The sequence below is a fragment of the Nomascus leucogenys genome, chromosome 13 (assembly GCF_006542625.1).
Source record: "Nomascus leucogenys isolate Asia chromosome 13, Asia_NLE_v1, whole genome shotgun sequence".
Taxonomy (NCBI): Eukaryota; Metazoa; Chordata; class Mammalia; order Primates; family Hylobatidae; genus Nomascus; species Nomascus leucogenys.
In genome coordinates this window covers 51,868,095-51,880,952 of record NC_044393.1, presented here as the reverse complement: position 1 = coordinate 51,880,952, position 12,858 = coordinate 51,868,095, and the positions used below count along the sequence as shown (strand labels likewise).

The window sequence follows — 12,858 nt, the reverse complement described above, 5'->3', positions numbered from 1 at the left end:
CCCAGGATAAATGCCCAGGAATATAAATGCTAGGTGATTAATGGTAGTTTCTTTTTTTTTCTATTTTTTTAAGAAACTGCCAGATTGAATTATAGAGTAGCTGTATCATTTTACATTCCCACCAGTAATGTAGAAGAGATCCAGTTTCTCTGCACACTTGCCAGCATTTGAATAATCAGTATTTTTAATTTTAGCCATTCTAGTAAGTATGTAGTATTTTATTCTGGTTTTAATTTGCATTTCCCTAATAGCTACTGATGGTAAATATCTTTTTGTGTATTTATTTGCCATCATATATCTTCTATGGTTGCACTGTTTCTTAAATGTTACAAGATTAAACTTGTGTGTACATGAATCATGTTTTCTTCACTACTGGGGATAGTTCACTTAGGATAAGGATTTGGCTATGGTTTAATATTTCTTGAATGACCAAAATAAATACAAAGACAATAATAAAACAAAACCCCACAGGCATTACAAACAGAACTCATAATGCTCTAAGATTGGGGCCTGCACTTTGAACTCTAGTCTAGGGATCAGCAAACTATAGCTCACAGGCCAAATCTGGCCAGGGGCCTGTTTTTGTATGCCCTGAAAGCTAAGAAGGGCTTTTACTTTTTGGGGGCGGGGGGGATGGAGTCTCCTTTTGTCACCCAGGCTGGAGTCCAGTGGCATGACCTCGGCTCACTGCAATCTCTGTCTCCTGGGTTCAAGCAATTCTCCATGCCTTAGCCTCCCGAGTAGCTGAGATTTCAGGCACCCGCCACCATGCCCAGCTAATTTTTGTATATTTAGTAGAGATAGGATTTCGCCATGTTGGCCAGGCTGGTCTCTAACTCCTGACCTTAGGTGATCCACCCACCTCAGCCTCCCAAAGTGCTGGGATTACAGGCGTGAGCCACCATGCCCGGCAGGGCTTTTACATTTTTAAAGGGTTATTAAAAAACAAAAAGATATATGCAACAGAGTCCATATGTAGTCTGCTAAGTCTAACATATTTACTATGTGGCGTTTACAGATAAAGTTTGCAGATGAATGAAAAGAAAACCTGATCTTCTTTTTTGGGGCAAACATTAACAACATTGACATCTGATTACCCATGATACTCTCAAGATCTTACACTTTAACAAAAAGGTGGGGAAATAAAAACACCATAAAAGTGGCCGGGTGCAGTGGCTCATGCCTGTAATCCCAGCACTTTGGGAGGCCGAGGTGGGCGGATCATGAGGTCAGGAAATGAGACCAGCCTGGCCAATATGGTGAAACCCCGTCTCTACTAAAAATACAAAAATTAGCCAGGCATGGTGGCAGGTGCCTGTAGTCCCAGCTACTCGGGAGGCTGAGGCAGGAGAACCGCTGGAACCCGGGAGGCAGAGGTTGCAGTGAGCCGAGATGGCGCCACTGCACTCCAGCCTGGGTGACAGAGACAGACTCCATCTCAAAAAAAAAAAAAAAAATCACCATAAAAGCACCACGACTTGAAAACATTTCCTATATTAACTCCCTGTCAAAGTATTTTTAAGTAGATAGCTATAAGCCTTAGAGCATTCTTCATTCTGTTATTGAATTTCTTCCATGTGGTCCTGAAATATATATACATTGCTGACAAATTCATGTGCTATAAGCTTTGAAAAACCAAAAACTTCAGTGGGTTCTAAAATCAGAGCTATTTCCAAGAGTTAGTCATATCAAAAGACTGGATTTTTCCCGATTTGGAGAGAAAACAGTGTCCCTAGATTTTTAAAGTGGCATCTTATGAGCTTAGTCTCATTTCAACCTCTTTTCCAACCCATGAACCAGTATTCCATTATAAATAACAATTCCATTGTATGTTATTACTCTCTGTCCTTTAGACAAGATAAGAACTCTTTTCTGACTTGGTGGTTTGTTTTTATCCCAAATGAATTTATGTTGTATATGCTTTATATTTCCAGTTTTACTAAAATGAGGTAAACCCAGTAGTGCTAGCTTCCCTGCTGTCCAGACAATGACAAACACCAATCCATTCACTGGCAACACACTTTACCTCTAATATTCTTTGAACATTTAACCATCTGAAATGTGGAGTTGTAAAGACAAAAGGACTTTGTACCACATGCATACCTGGGCTTGGAGACTTGATGTTTACCACAGTCAAGTTTCATATCTAAGTTGATGAACCAAGTCTAAAACCTAATAGAGAAGCCAACTTATTAGAAGTATCTTACCTAAGCCACTCACAACATGTTAAATTTGCCACACATGGGTAGAGGACAAAACTTAGAATCAAGACTCTCATAAAGATTAGAGAATGCAGCCCCAATACACACTTGTGCATAGCTTTTTAGTAGGTAAATGTTTCAGCCTGAGAGTCTCAGGTTTCCTTTTGACCTCAGAATAGCACATAATACGTGTAAATCATGGTAGGAATTATACACCTGAGTTATTTATCAGTGACAGCAATAGCAAAGGAAACCATGGAGCAGGAAATCAAATAAAATTATAGAGCTGACACATCAAAACCCTGTGGGAAGCCGGAACCTAAGGGACTAAATTTTACTGGCATGGCTTCTTGCAGAGATTATCCAGAAGTCATGCTGCAGATAAAATCCAGGCTCTTAGCAATAAGAGTATTTCTGATTTTATCCCTCATGGGCTCTATGAGGAAGGCACAGATGAGCTGAGCTCAGCTGCCTATAATAATAGCTCACATATAAAGCTGCTCATTATTTCCAAAATTTGGTTTCAGATTGGAAATCTTCACAGAAAAAAGCAATCTGCTCTGATTTTCTAGGCCTCTTAAATTATTTCATCCAGTTGATACATAAGGCCTGTGGCTGACTGGGTACCAAACAGTTTTAAAACCAAAATGAAATATGGAAGTTCCTCTTAAACCCAATCACCTGTTCATACTCACAGCTCCCTCCAGAGACTGCTGCTGTCTTCACCTGAGGTCCTGTTGCATTATTGCTTTAATGGATTTAATTTGCTATCAGAGTCAACATACAGATACATCTGGGGGCCAACCTCATAGGATAGTCTGTGCTACTCTGCAAAACGATGCTTGATCAGTACCTAGATTCTTCCACTGTGAACAGGAAATAAACTCATCATTCTGCAATTTGGCCCTTCCTGGTTCAGGAGGTGGGGCCGGAGTATAAGCCATAATAACAAGTAACACACAAAAAGAACTCAATAGGCTAAGGCACTTCATAATAACCCATGAGGTAAGCATGCATCTTCCTCATAGCATTCATTCGTCTTTATCTTCAAGCAAAACTTACTGAAGCCCTATTTATTTGCTGAGTTTAAGATAGCTCACTATGTAGTCCAGGCCCCTGTACTCCTTCTGCTGAATTACTGCAGTGACCTCCTAAAAAACAAAAGTCGTTTTTTTCTCCTTCATCCACCATTGTTCTTTCTCATCTATCCCCACTCAACATTCAGAGTGATCTTTCTAACACACAAACCTCATTATGTGAACCCCAAGTTAAAATCTTCCAAGGGCTTCCCAATGCTCTTAATATAAAAATCCAAACTGTCCCATATGATCTGACCTCTCCTAAACTCTCCAGCCTACTTTTATGCCACCTTCCCCTTTACTGTCTATACTTTGGCCATATTTGACTTCTCCCACTTCCTCACCCCTGTGTTCTCACAGTACAATGTACATACGTTTATACTAACATTGATCCCACTGTACTGTATTCTCTGGTTTGCCTTTCCTCACTAGAATGTAAGCTCCTCAGAAGGCAGTGAGACCATGCTTTATATTACCCTTGCACTCCTAGTTTCCGGCAGTGTTGACTCAAACATTTGTTGAGTAACTGGGCAAATAAAGAAAAATGGAGAAGACAGGAGAATGAGGAGGTAGGCTAGGGAAAGATAATTTTGTTTTTAAACATTAAGTTTTAGGTGGCACTGGTTTAGTGGAATAGAAATGCACAAGAACAATAGAGATCAGGTCTGCATGTATTGACTTGGAAGTTATGTACATAGAAATAATGACTGAAGCCGTGAGAATAGTTTTAAAACTAAATCTAAATTTTAGAAAGGCATATGATTCTATGAATAAACGAATAAAAATATGACAAAATAGCTTTAGCTTATAATTCAAACATGCTTACATATGCAAATAATTTTGGTTATGCTATGATTCAGAGCACAGTTAAACAAACTTGTATTATTGTTTTAGATTATTGGGACCAAAAATAGGTAACTCTCTTGGCTCCTTATCAAATTCAAGACATTAGATCACTAGTTGATTCTCACTATATTTGATATCCAGTCACACACTGCATAATAATGTTTCAGTCAACGATGAACTACAGAAATGATGGTTGTCCCATAAGATTATAATAGAGGTAAAAAACTCCTATCACCTAGTGACTTCGTAGCCACCCTAATGGTCGTTTAAATGCAACGCACTACCCGCATTTGTGGTGATGCTGGTGTAAACAAACCCACTCCACTGTCATAAAAAAGTATAGCACATATGTTATGTGTAGTTCATAATACTTGATAATGAGAATAAATGACTGTGTTACTGATTTATGTATTTACTATACTTTTTATCCTTAGAGTGTATATCTTCTGCTTATTAAAAAAAAAAAAAGTTATGATACAACAGCCTCAGGCAGGTCCTTCAGGAAGTATTCCAGAAGAAGGCATCGTCATCACAGGAGATGACAGCTCCACATGTGTTATTGCCCCTGAAGGCCTTTCAGTGGGAAAAGATGTGGAGGTGAAAGTGATATTGACGTTCTTGACCCAGTAAAGGCCTAGACTAATGTGTGTGTTTGTGTCTTCATTTTTAACAAAGTTTAAAAAGTAAAATTAAAAAAAATTAATTTTAAAAAAGAAAAAAGCTTACAGAATAAAGATAGACAAGTATATCTCTACAGCTGTAAAATGTGTTTGTGTTTCAAGCTAAGTATTATTACAAAAGAGTCCAAAAGTTTTTTATTTTATTTTTTTCTGAGAGGGAGTCTCGCTCTGTTGCTCAGGCTGGAGTGCAGTGGCGCGATCTTGGCTCATTGCACCCTCTGCCTCCTGGGTTCAAGGGATTCTTTTTCCTCGGCCTCCCGAGTAGCTGAGATTACAGGCGCCCGCCACCACGCCTGGCTAATTTTTGTATTTTAGTAGAGACGGGGGTTTCACCATGTTGGTCAGGCTGGTCTCGAACTCCTGACCTCAAACAATCTGCCCGCCTCGGCCTCCCAAAGTGCTGGGATTACAGGCGTAAGCCACCATGCCCAGCCTCAAAAAATTTTTAAAAATGTAAGTTTATAAAGTAAAAATGTTCTTTGGGAAGTTGAGGCGGGAGGATCACTTAAGGCCAGGAGCTGAAGACAAGCCTGGGAAACATAGCAAGGCCTTGTCTCTACTAAAAACTTTTTAAAAATTAGCTGGCCGTGGTAGTACACACCTGTAATCCTAGCTACTAGGGAGGCAGAGGCAGAAGGATCACTTGAGCCCAGAGTTTGAGTTTATAGTGAGCTATAATTGCACTCCAGTCTATACAACAGAGAAAGCAGCTATCTCTAAAATAAATAAAGTAAAAAAGTTACAGTAAACTAAGGCTAATTTATTATTGAAGAAACTTAAAAATAAATTTAGTGTAGCCTAACCATACAGTGTTTATAAAGTCTATAGTAGTAAAGTCCTAGGCCTTCACATGCACTCACCACTCATCACACTGACTCACTCAGAGCAACTTCCAGTCCTGCAAGCTCCATTTATGTTAAGTGCCCTATACAGGCGTACCATGTTTTATCTTTTACACCATATTTTTACTGTACCTTTTCTATATATAGATATACAAATACCATTGTGTTACAATTGCCTACAGTTTTCAGTACAGTAGCCTGCTGTACAGGGTGTAGCCTAGGAACAATAGGCTACTACGCAGCCTCGGTGTGTAGTAGGCTGTACCATCTAGGTTTGTATAAGTTCACTCTATAATGTTCACGTGACAACAAAATTGCCTAATAACACATTTCTCAGAATGTATCTCTGTCATTAAGTGACGCATGACTGTACTTAGATTTTCATCAAATTTTCGCCACATAACTATGAGTCTGCCCATTAGGCGGCATGCAGTTATATCGGGGAGTGTATAGATATTATTTTTATTCCTGTTATGTTTTTTATTAATATTCTATGAATTTTAACAGACAACTTTCTTAATTTTCATGACATATAAAATTAATACTTAAAACTGAAATTTGATCTTATGAAGACCACCCTCCCCTACTCCCCAATTCTTCCTTTTTCTAGTTGGCATCTCATGGGTTTAGCTTGTAGCATTCATCCCTATACATGGTCTAATTGCAATGTCCTCCTTGATGCTATTCTGGTAAAATTTAAAGGAAAACTTCACCAGCATTAATTTTTTTATTCATTAAAACAACAAACCTCGGCCAGGCACAGTGCTCATGCCTGTAATCCCAGCACTTTGGGAGGCCGAGGTGGGCTGATCACCTGAGGTCAGGAATTTGAGAGCAGCCTGGCCAACATGGCGAAACCCTGTCTCTATTAAAAATACAAAAAAAAATTAGCCGGGCATGGTGGCGCACACCTGTAGTCCCAGCTACTCAGGAGGGTGAGGCAGCAGAATCGTTTGAACCTGGGAGGCGGAGGTTGCAGTGAGCCAAGGTCACGTCACTGCACTCCAGTATGGGCAATAGAGCAAGACTCTGTCTCAAAAAACAACAACAACAACAACAAAAACCAACCAATAACAAACCTTAAAAATACAGTATCAGCCACCAGTGCAGCCAGATATAATGAAAAATGTACAAAAATGATTCACATTTGTGGGACTGAGAATTTGTTGTTCTGGAAGAGCAAGTTTAAAATGTACATACCCAACAAAATTCTGATTTACTCTAGTCATACAAAGTTAGTTTTAAATTTTGCATTATAATATATGTATTCAGTTTATTTTTAAGTTCAAGAATTAGAAAGCAGCTCTTCTAGAAAATTTAAAAATCAATTTTACCCAATGACAGGACTAATGAGTGTTCCTAAATGATTTAATGAGGTCTTTTTAAACAAAATGTCTGCATCATATTAATGATGATAAGCAACTAGAAGAAAAAAAGATGTCAAACATGAGGACGTAATAATGGAAAAATATAAAAAAGCTACAATTTCCGTTAAGTGTACCACATTTCTACTTATGTATGGAGAATGGCTATTCATCTGACAGAGCAAAATGCAGCCTCCTTACCAGTCACTGTTACAACATCATCTTTACGAGCTTCAACCATTTCCTGAACATGGACTTCTGAGTTAACATCAACCTCTTTCCCTGATAACTGTAAATGAGCTTGAAGTGAAGATGGGACCTTGACAATAATAGAACCTGTAATAAATATAATGGAGAGCTTAGTAATATAAAGAAATCAAAAGTACCAGAGTCTATTATAAATTTGACTGCAAGGGTAGCATTGCTCCTGGGACACTGTTTTTACTCCTCAGCACACAGTATTTATTTAAACCTTTTCCTTATTCCCAGGTGCCCAAAGGTTCCTTACTCTCAAGGCATTCACAGTAACTTTTGTCAAGAATATGGGTTATTAGCACATTATTAACTACTAGTTCTTCTTTTGCCAATAGTCCTACACAGCTCATCCAACACCAGAAAGTAAGTAATTTACTACACATGTAGCTTACAGATAGGATTTACCACTGAGCATTTAATATGAGCCAGACCCCTAATTACATTGTTTTAATCCCCATATTAACTTTATGAGGTATTATTATCACCCCGATTTTATAGATAAGAACTTGCTCAAGTTCCCACTAGTGCTAGTGCTGGAACCTAGACTCAGCTCAATAATTACAAAGCCCATGCTTTTTTTTTGTTTTTATACTTTAAGTTTTAGGGCACATGTGCATAACATGCAGGTTAGTTACATATATATACATGTGCGATGTCAGTGTGCTGCACCCATTAACTCGTCATTTAATGTTAGGTATATCTCCTAATACTGTCCCTCCCCGCTCCCCCACCCCACAACAGGCCCCAGTGTGTGATGTTCCCCTTCCTGTGTCCATGTGTTCTCACTGTTCAATTCCCACCTATGAGTGAGAACATGCGGTGTTTGGTTATTTGTCCTTGAGATAGTTTGCTGAGAATGATGGTTTCCAGCTTCATCCATGTCCCTACAAAGGACATGAACTCATCATTTTTTATGGCTGCATAGTATTCCATGGTGTATATGTGCCACATTTTCTTAATCCAGTCTATCATTGTTGGACATTTGGGTTGGTTCCAAGTCTTTGCTATTGTGAATAGTGCCGCAGTAAACATACGTGTGCATGTGTCTTTATAGCAGCATGATTTAGAATCCTTTGGGTATATACCCAGTAATGGGATGGCTGGGTCAAATGGTATTTCTAGTTCTAGATCCCTGAGGAATTGCTACACTGACTTCCACAATGGTTGAACTAGTTTACAGTCCCACCAACAGTGTAAAAATGTTTCTATTTCTCCACATCCTCTCCGGCACCTGTTGTTTCCTGACTTTTTAATGATGGCCATTCTAACTGGTGTGAGATGGTATCTCATTGTGTTTTTGATTTGCATTTCTCTGATGGCCAGTGATGATGAGCATTTTTTCATGAGTCTTTTGGCTGCATAAATATCTTTTTTTGAGAAGTGTCTGTTCATATCCTTCACCCACTTTTTGATGGGGCTGTTTGTTTTTTTCTTGTAAATTTGTTTGAGTTCATTGTAGATTCTGGATATTAGCCCTTTGTCAGATGAGTAGATTGCAAAAAATTTCTCCCATTCTGTAGGTTGCCTGTTCACTCTGATGGTAGTTTCTTTTGCTGTGCAGAAGCTCTTTAGTTTAATTAGATACCATTTGTCAATTATGGCTTTTGTTGCCATTGCTTTTGGTGTTTTAGACATGAAGTCCTTGCCCATGCCTATGTCCTGAATGGTATTGCCTAGGTTTTCTTCTAGGGATTTTATGGTTTTAGGTCTAACATTTAAGTCTTTAACCCATCTTGAATTAATTTTTATATAAGGTGTAAGGAAGGGATCCAGTTTCAGCTTTCTACATATGGCTAGCCAGTTTTCCCAGCACCATTTATTAAATAGGGAATCCTTTCCCCATTTCTTGTTTTTGTCAGGTTTGTCAAAGATCAGATGGTTGTAGATATGTGGCATTATTTCTAAGGGCTCTGTTCTGTTCCATTGGTCTATATCTCTGTTTTGGTACCAGTACCACGCTGTTTTAGTTACTGTAGCCTTGTAGTATAGTTTGAAGTCAGGTAGTGTGATGCCTCCAGCTTTCTTCTTTTGGCTGAGGATTGACTTGGCGATGCGGGCTCTTTTTTGGTTCCATATGAACTTTAAAGTAGTTTTTTCCAATTCTGTGAAGAAAGTCATTGGTAGCTTGATGGGGATGGCATTGAATCTATAAATTACCTTGGGCAGTATGGCCATTTTCATGATATTGATTCTTCCTACCCATGAGCATGGAACGTTCTTCCATTTGTTTGTATCCTCTTTTATTTCATTGAGCAGTGGTTTGTAGTTCTCCTTGAAGAGGTCCTTCACGTCCCCTGTAAGTTGAATTCCTAGGTATTTTATTCTCTTTGAAGCAGTTGTGAATGGGAGTTCACTCCTGATTTGGCTCTCTGTCTGTTATTGGTGTATAAGAATGCTTGTGATTTTTGCACATTGATTTTGTATCCTGAGACTTTGCTGAAGTTGCCTATCAGCTTAAGGAGATTTTGGGCTGAGACAATGGAGTTTTCTAGATATACAATCATGTCATCTGCAAACAGAGACAATTTGACTTCCTCTTTTCCTAACTGAATACCCTTTATTACTTTCTCCTGCCTGATTGCCCTGGCCAGAACTTACAACACTATGATGAATACGAGTGGTGGGAGAGGGCATCCCTGTCTTGTGCCAGTTTTCAAGGGGAATGCTTCCAGTTTTTGTCCATTCAGTATGATACTGGCTGTGGGTTTGTCATAGATAGCTCTTATTATTTTGAGATACATCCCATCAATACCTAATTTATTGAGAGTTTTTAGCATGAGGGGTTGTTGAATTTTGTCAAAGGCCTTTTCTGCATCTATTGAGATAATCATATGGTTTTTGTCGTTGGTTCTGTTTACATGCTGGATTATGTTTATTGATTTGCATATATTGAACCAGCCTTGCATCCCAGGGATGAAGCCCACTTGATCATGGTAGATAACCTTCTTGATGTGCTGCTGGATTCAGTTTGCCAGAATTTTATTGAGGATTTTTGCATCGATGTTCATCAGGGATATTGGTCTAAAATTCTCTTTTTCTGTTGTGCCTCTGCCAGGCTTTGGTATCAGGATGATGCTGGCCTCATAAACTGAATTAGGAAGGATTCCCTCTTTTTCTATTGATTGGAATAGTTTCAGAAGGAATGGTACCAGCTCCTCCTTGTACCTCTGGTAGAATTCGGCTGTGAATCCATCTGGTCCTGGACTTTTTTTGGTTGGTAAGCTATTAATTATTGCCTCAATTTCAGAGCCTATTATTGGTCTAGTCAGAGATTCAACTTCTTCCTGGTTTAGCCTTGGGAGGGTATATGTGTTGAGGAATTTATCCATTTCTTCTAGATTTTCTAGTTTATTTGCATAGAGGTGTTTATAGTATTCTCTGATGGTAGTTTGTAGTTCTGTGGGATTGCTAGTGATATCCCCTTTATCATTTTTTATTGTGTCTATTTGATTCTTCTCTCTTTTCTTCTTTATTAGTCTTGCTAGGGGTCTATCAATTTTGATGATCTTTTCAAAAAACCAGCTCCTGGATTCATTGATTTTTTGAAGGGTTTTTTGTGTCTCTATCTCCTTCAGTTCTGCTCTGATCTTAGTTATTTCTTGCCTTCTGCTAGCTTTTAAATGTGTTTGCTCTTGCTTCTCTAGTTCTTTTAATTGTGATGTTAGGGTGTCCATTTTAGATCTTTCCTGCTTTCTCTTGTGGGCATTTAGTGCTATAAATTTCCCTCTACACACTGCTTTGAATGTGTCCCAGAGATTCTGGTATGTTGTGTCTGTTCTCGCTGGTTTCAAAGAACATCTTTATTTCTGCCTTCATTTCGTTATGTACCCAGTAGTCATTCCGGAGCAGGTTGTTCAGTTTCCATGTAGTTGAGCGGTTTTGAGTGAGTTTCTTAATCCTGAGTTCTACTTTGATTGCACTGTGGTCTGAGAGACAGTTTGTTATAATTTCTGTTCTTTTACATTCACTGAGGAGTGCCTTACTTCCAACTAAGTGGTCAATTTTGGAATAAGTGCGGTGTGGTGCTGAGAAAAATGTATATTCTGTTGATTTGGGGTGGAGAGTTCTGTAGATGTCTATTAGGTCTGCTTGGTGCAGAGCTGAGTTCAATTCTTGGATATCCTTGTTAACTTTCTGTCTCATTAATCCGTCTAATGTTGACAGTGGGGTATTAAAAGTCTCCCATTATTATTGTGTGGGAGTCTAAGTCTCTTTGTAGGTCTCTAAGGACTTGCTTTATGAATCTGGGTGCTCCTGTATTGGGTGCATATATATTTAGGATAGTTAGCTCTTCTTGTTGAATTGATCCCTTGGCCATTATGTAATGGCCTTCTTTGTCTCGTTTGATCATTTTTGGTTTAAAGTCTGTTTTATCAGAGACTAGGATTGCAACCCCTGCCTTTTTTTGTTTTCCATTTGCTTGGTAGATCTTCCTCCATCCCTTTATTTTGAGCCTATGTGTGTCTCTGCACATGAGATGAGTTTCCTGAATACAGCACACTGATGGTTCTTGACTCTTTATCCAATTTGCCAGTCTGTGTCTTTTAATTGGAGCATTTAGCCCATTTACATTTAAGGTTAATATTGTTATGTGTGAATTTGATCCTGTCATTATGATGTTAGCTGGTTATTTTGCTCGTTACTTGATGCAGTTTCTTCCTAGCCTCGATGGTCTTTACAATTTGTCATATTTTTGCAGTGGCTGGTAGGCTGGTACTGGTTGTTCCTTTCCATGTTTAGTGCTTCCTTCAGGAGCTGTTTTAGGGGAAGCCTGGTGGTGACAAAATCTCTCAGCATTTGCTTGTCTGTAAAGGATTTTATTTCTCCTTCACTTATGAAGCTTAGTTTGGCTGGATAGGAAATTCTGGGTTGAAAATTCTTTTCTTTAAGAATGTTGAATATCGGCCCTCACTCACTTCTGGCTTGTAGAGTTTCTGCCAAGAGATCAGCTGTTAGGCTGATGGGCTTCCCTTTGTGGGTAACCCGACCTTTCTCTCTGGCTGCCCTTAACATTTTTTCCTTCATTTCAACTTTGGTGAATCTGACAATTATGTGTCTTGGAGTTGCTCTTCTCGAGGAGTATCTTTGTGGCGTTCTCTGTATTTCCTGAATCTGAATGTTGGCCTGCCTTGCTAGATTGGGGAAGTTCTCCTGGATGATATCCTGCAGAGTGTTTTCCAACTTGGTTCCATTCTCCCCGTCACTTTCAGGTACACCAATCAGACGTAAATTTGGTCTTTTCACATAGTCCCATATTTCTTGGAGGTTTTGTTCATTTCTTTTTATTCTTTTTTCTCTAAACTTCTCGCTTCATTCATTCATTTCATCTTCCATCACTGATACCCTTTTTTCCAGTTGATTGAATCAGCTGCTGAGGCTTGTGCATTCGTCACATAGTTCTCATGCCTTGGTTTTCAGCTCCATCAGGTCCTTTAAGGACTTCTCTGCATTGGTTATTCTAGTTAGCCATTCATCTAATTTTTTTTCAAGGTTTTTAACTCCTTTGCCATGGGTTCAAACTTCCTTCTTTAGCTCGGATTAGTTTGATTGTCTGTAGCCTTCTTCTCTCAACTCGTCAAAGTCATTCTCCG

At 38.9% G+C, this 12,858-nt stretch overlaps 1 protein-coding gene across 2 annotated transcripts in view; it reads right to left on the bottom strand.

The window, feature by feature from the left end:
• The window catches only part of FAM185A (family with sequence similarity 185 member A), a 57,736-nt gene that overhangs the window by 14,386 nt on the left and 30,492 nt on the right, over positions 1 to 12,858 (bottom strand). The window contains exon 7 of one of the 2 annotated variants that reach the window (XM_003268183.4): positions 7,214 to 7,348. The exons of the other annotated variant lie outside the window; for it this stretch is intronic. Within the exon in view, the coding sequence (XP_003268231.1) occupies positions 7,214 to 7,348 (135 nt within the window). The remainder of the gene's footprint in view (positions 1 to 7,213; positions 7,349 to 12,858) is intronic. 2 annotated transcript variants of the gene reach the window in all.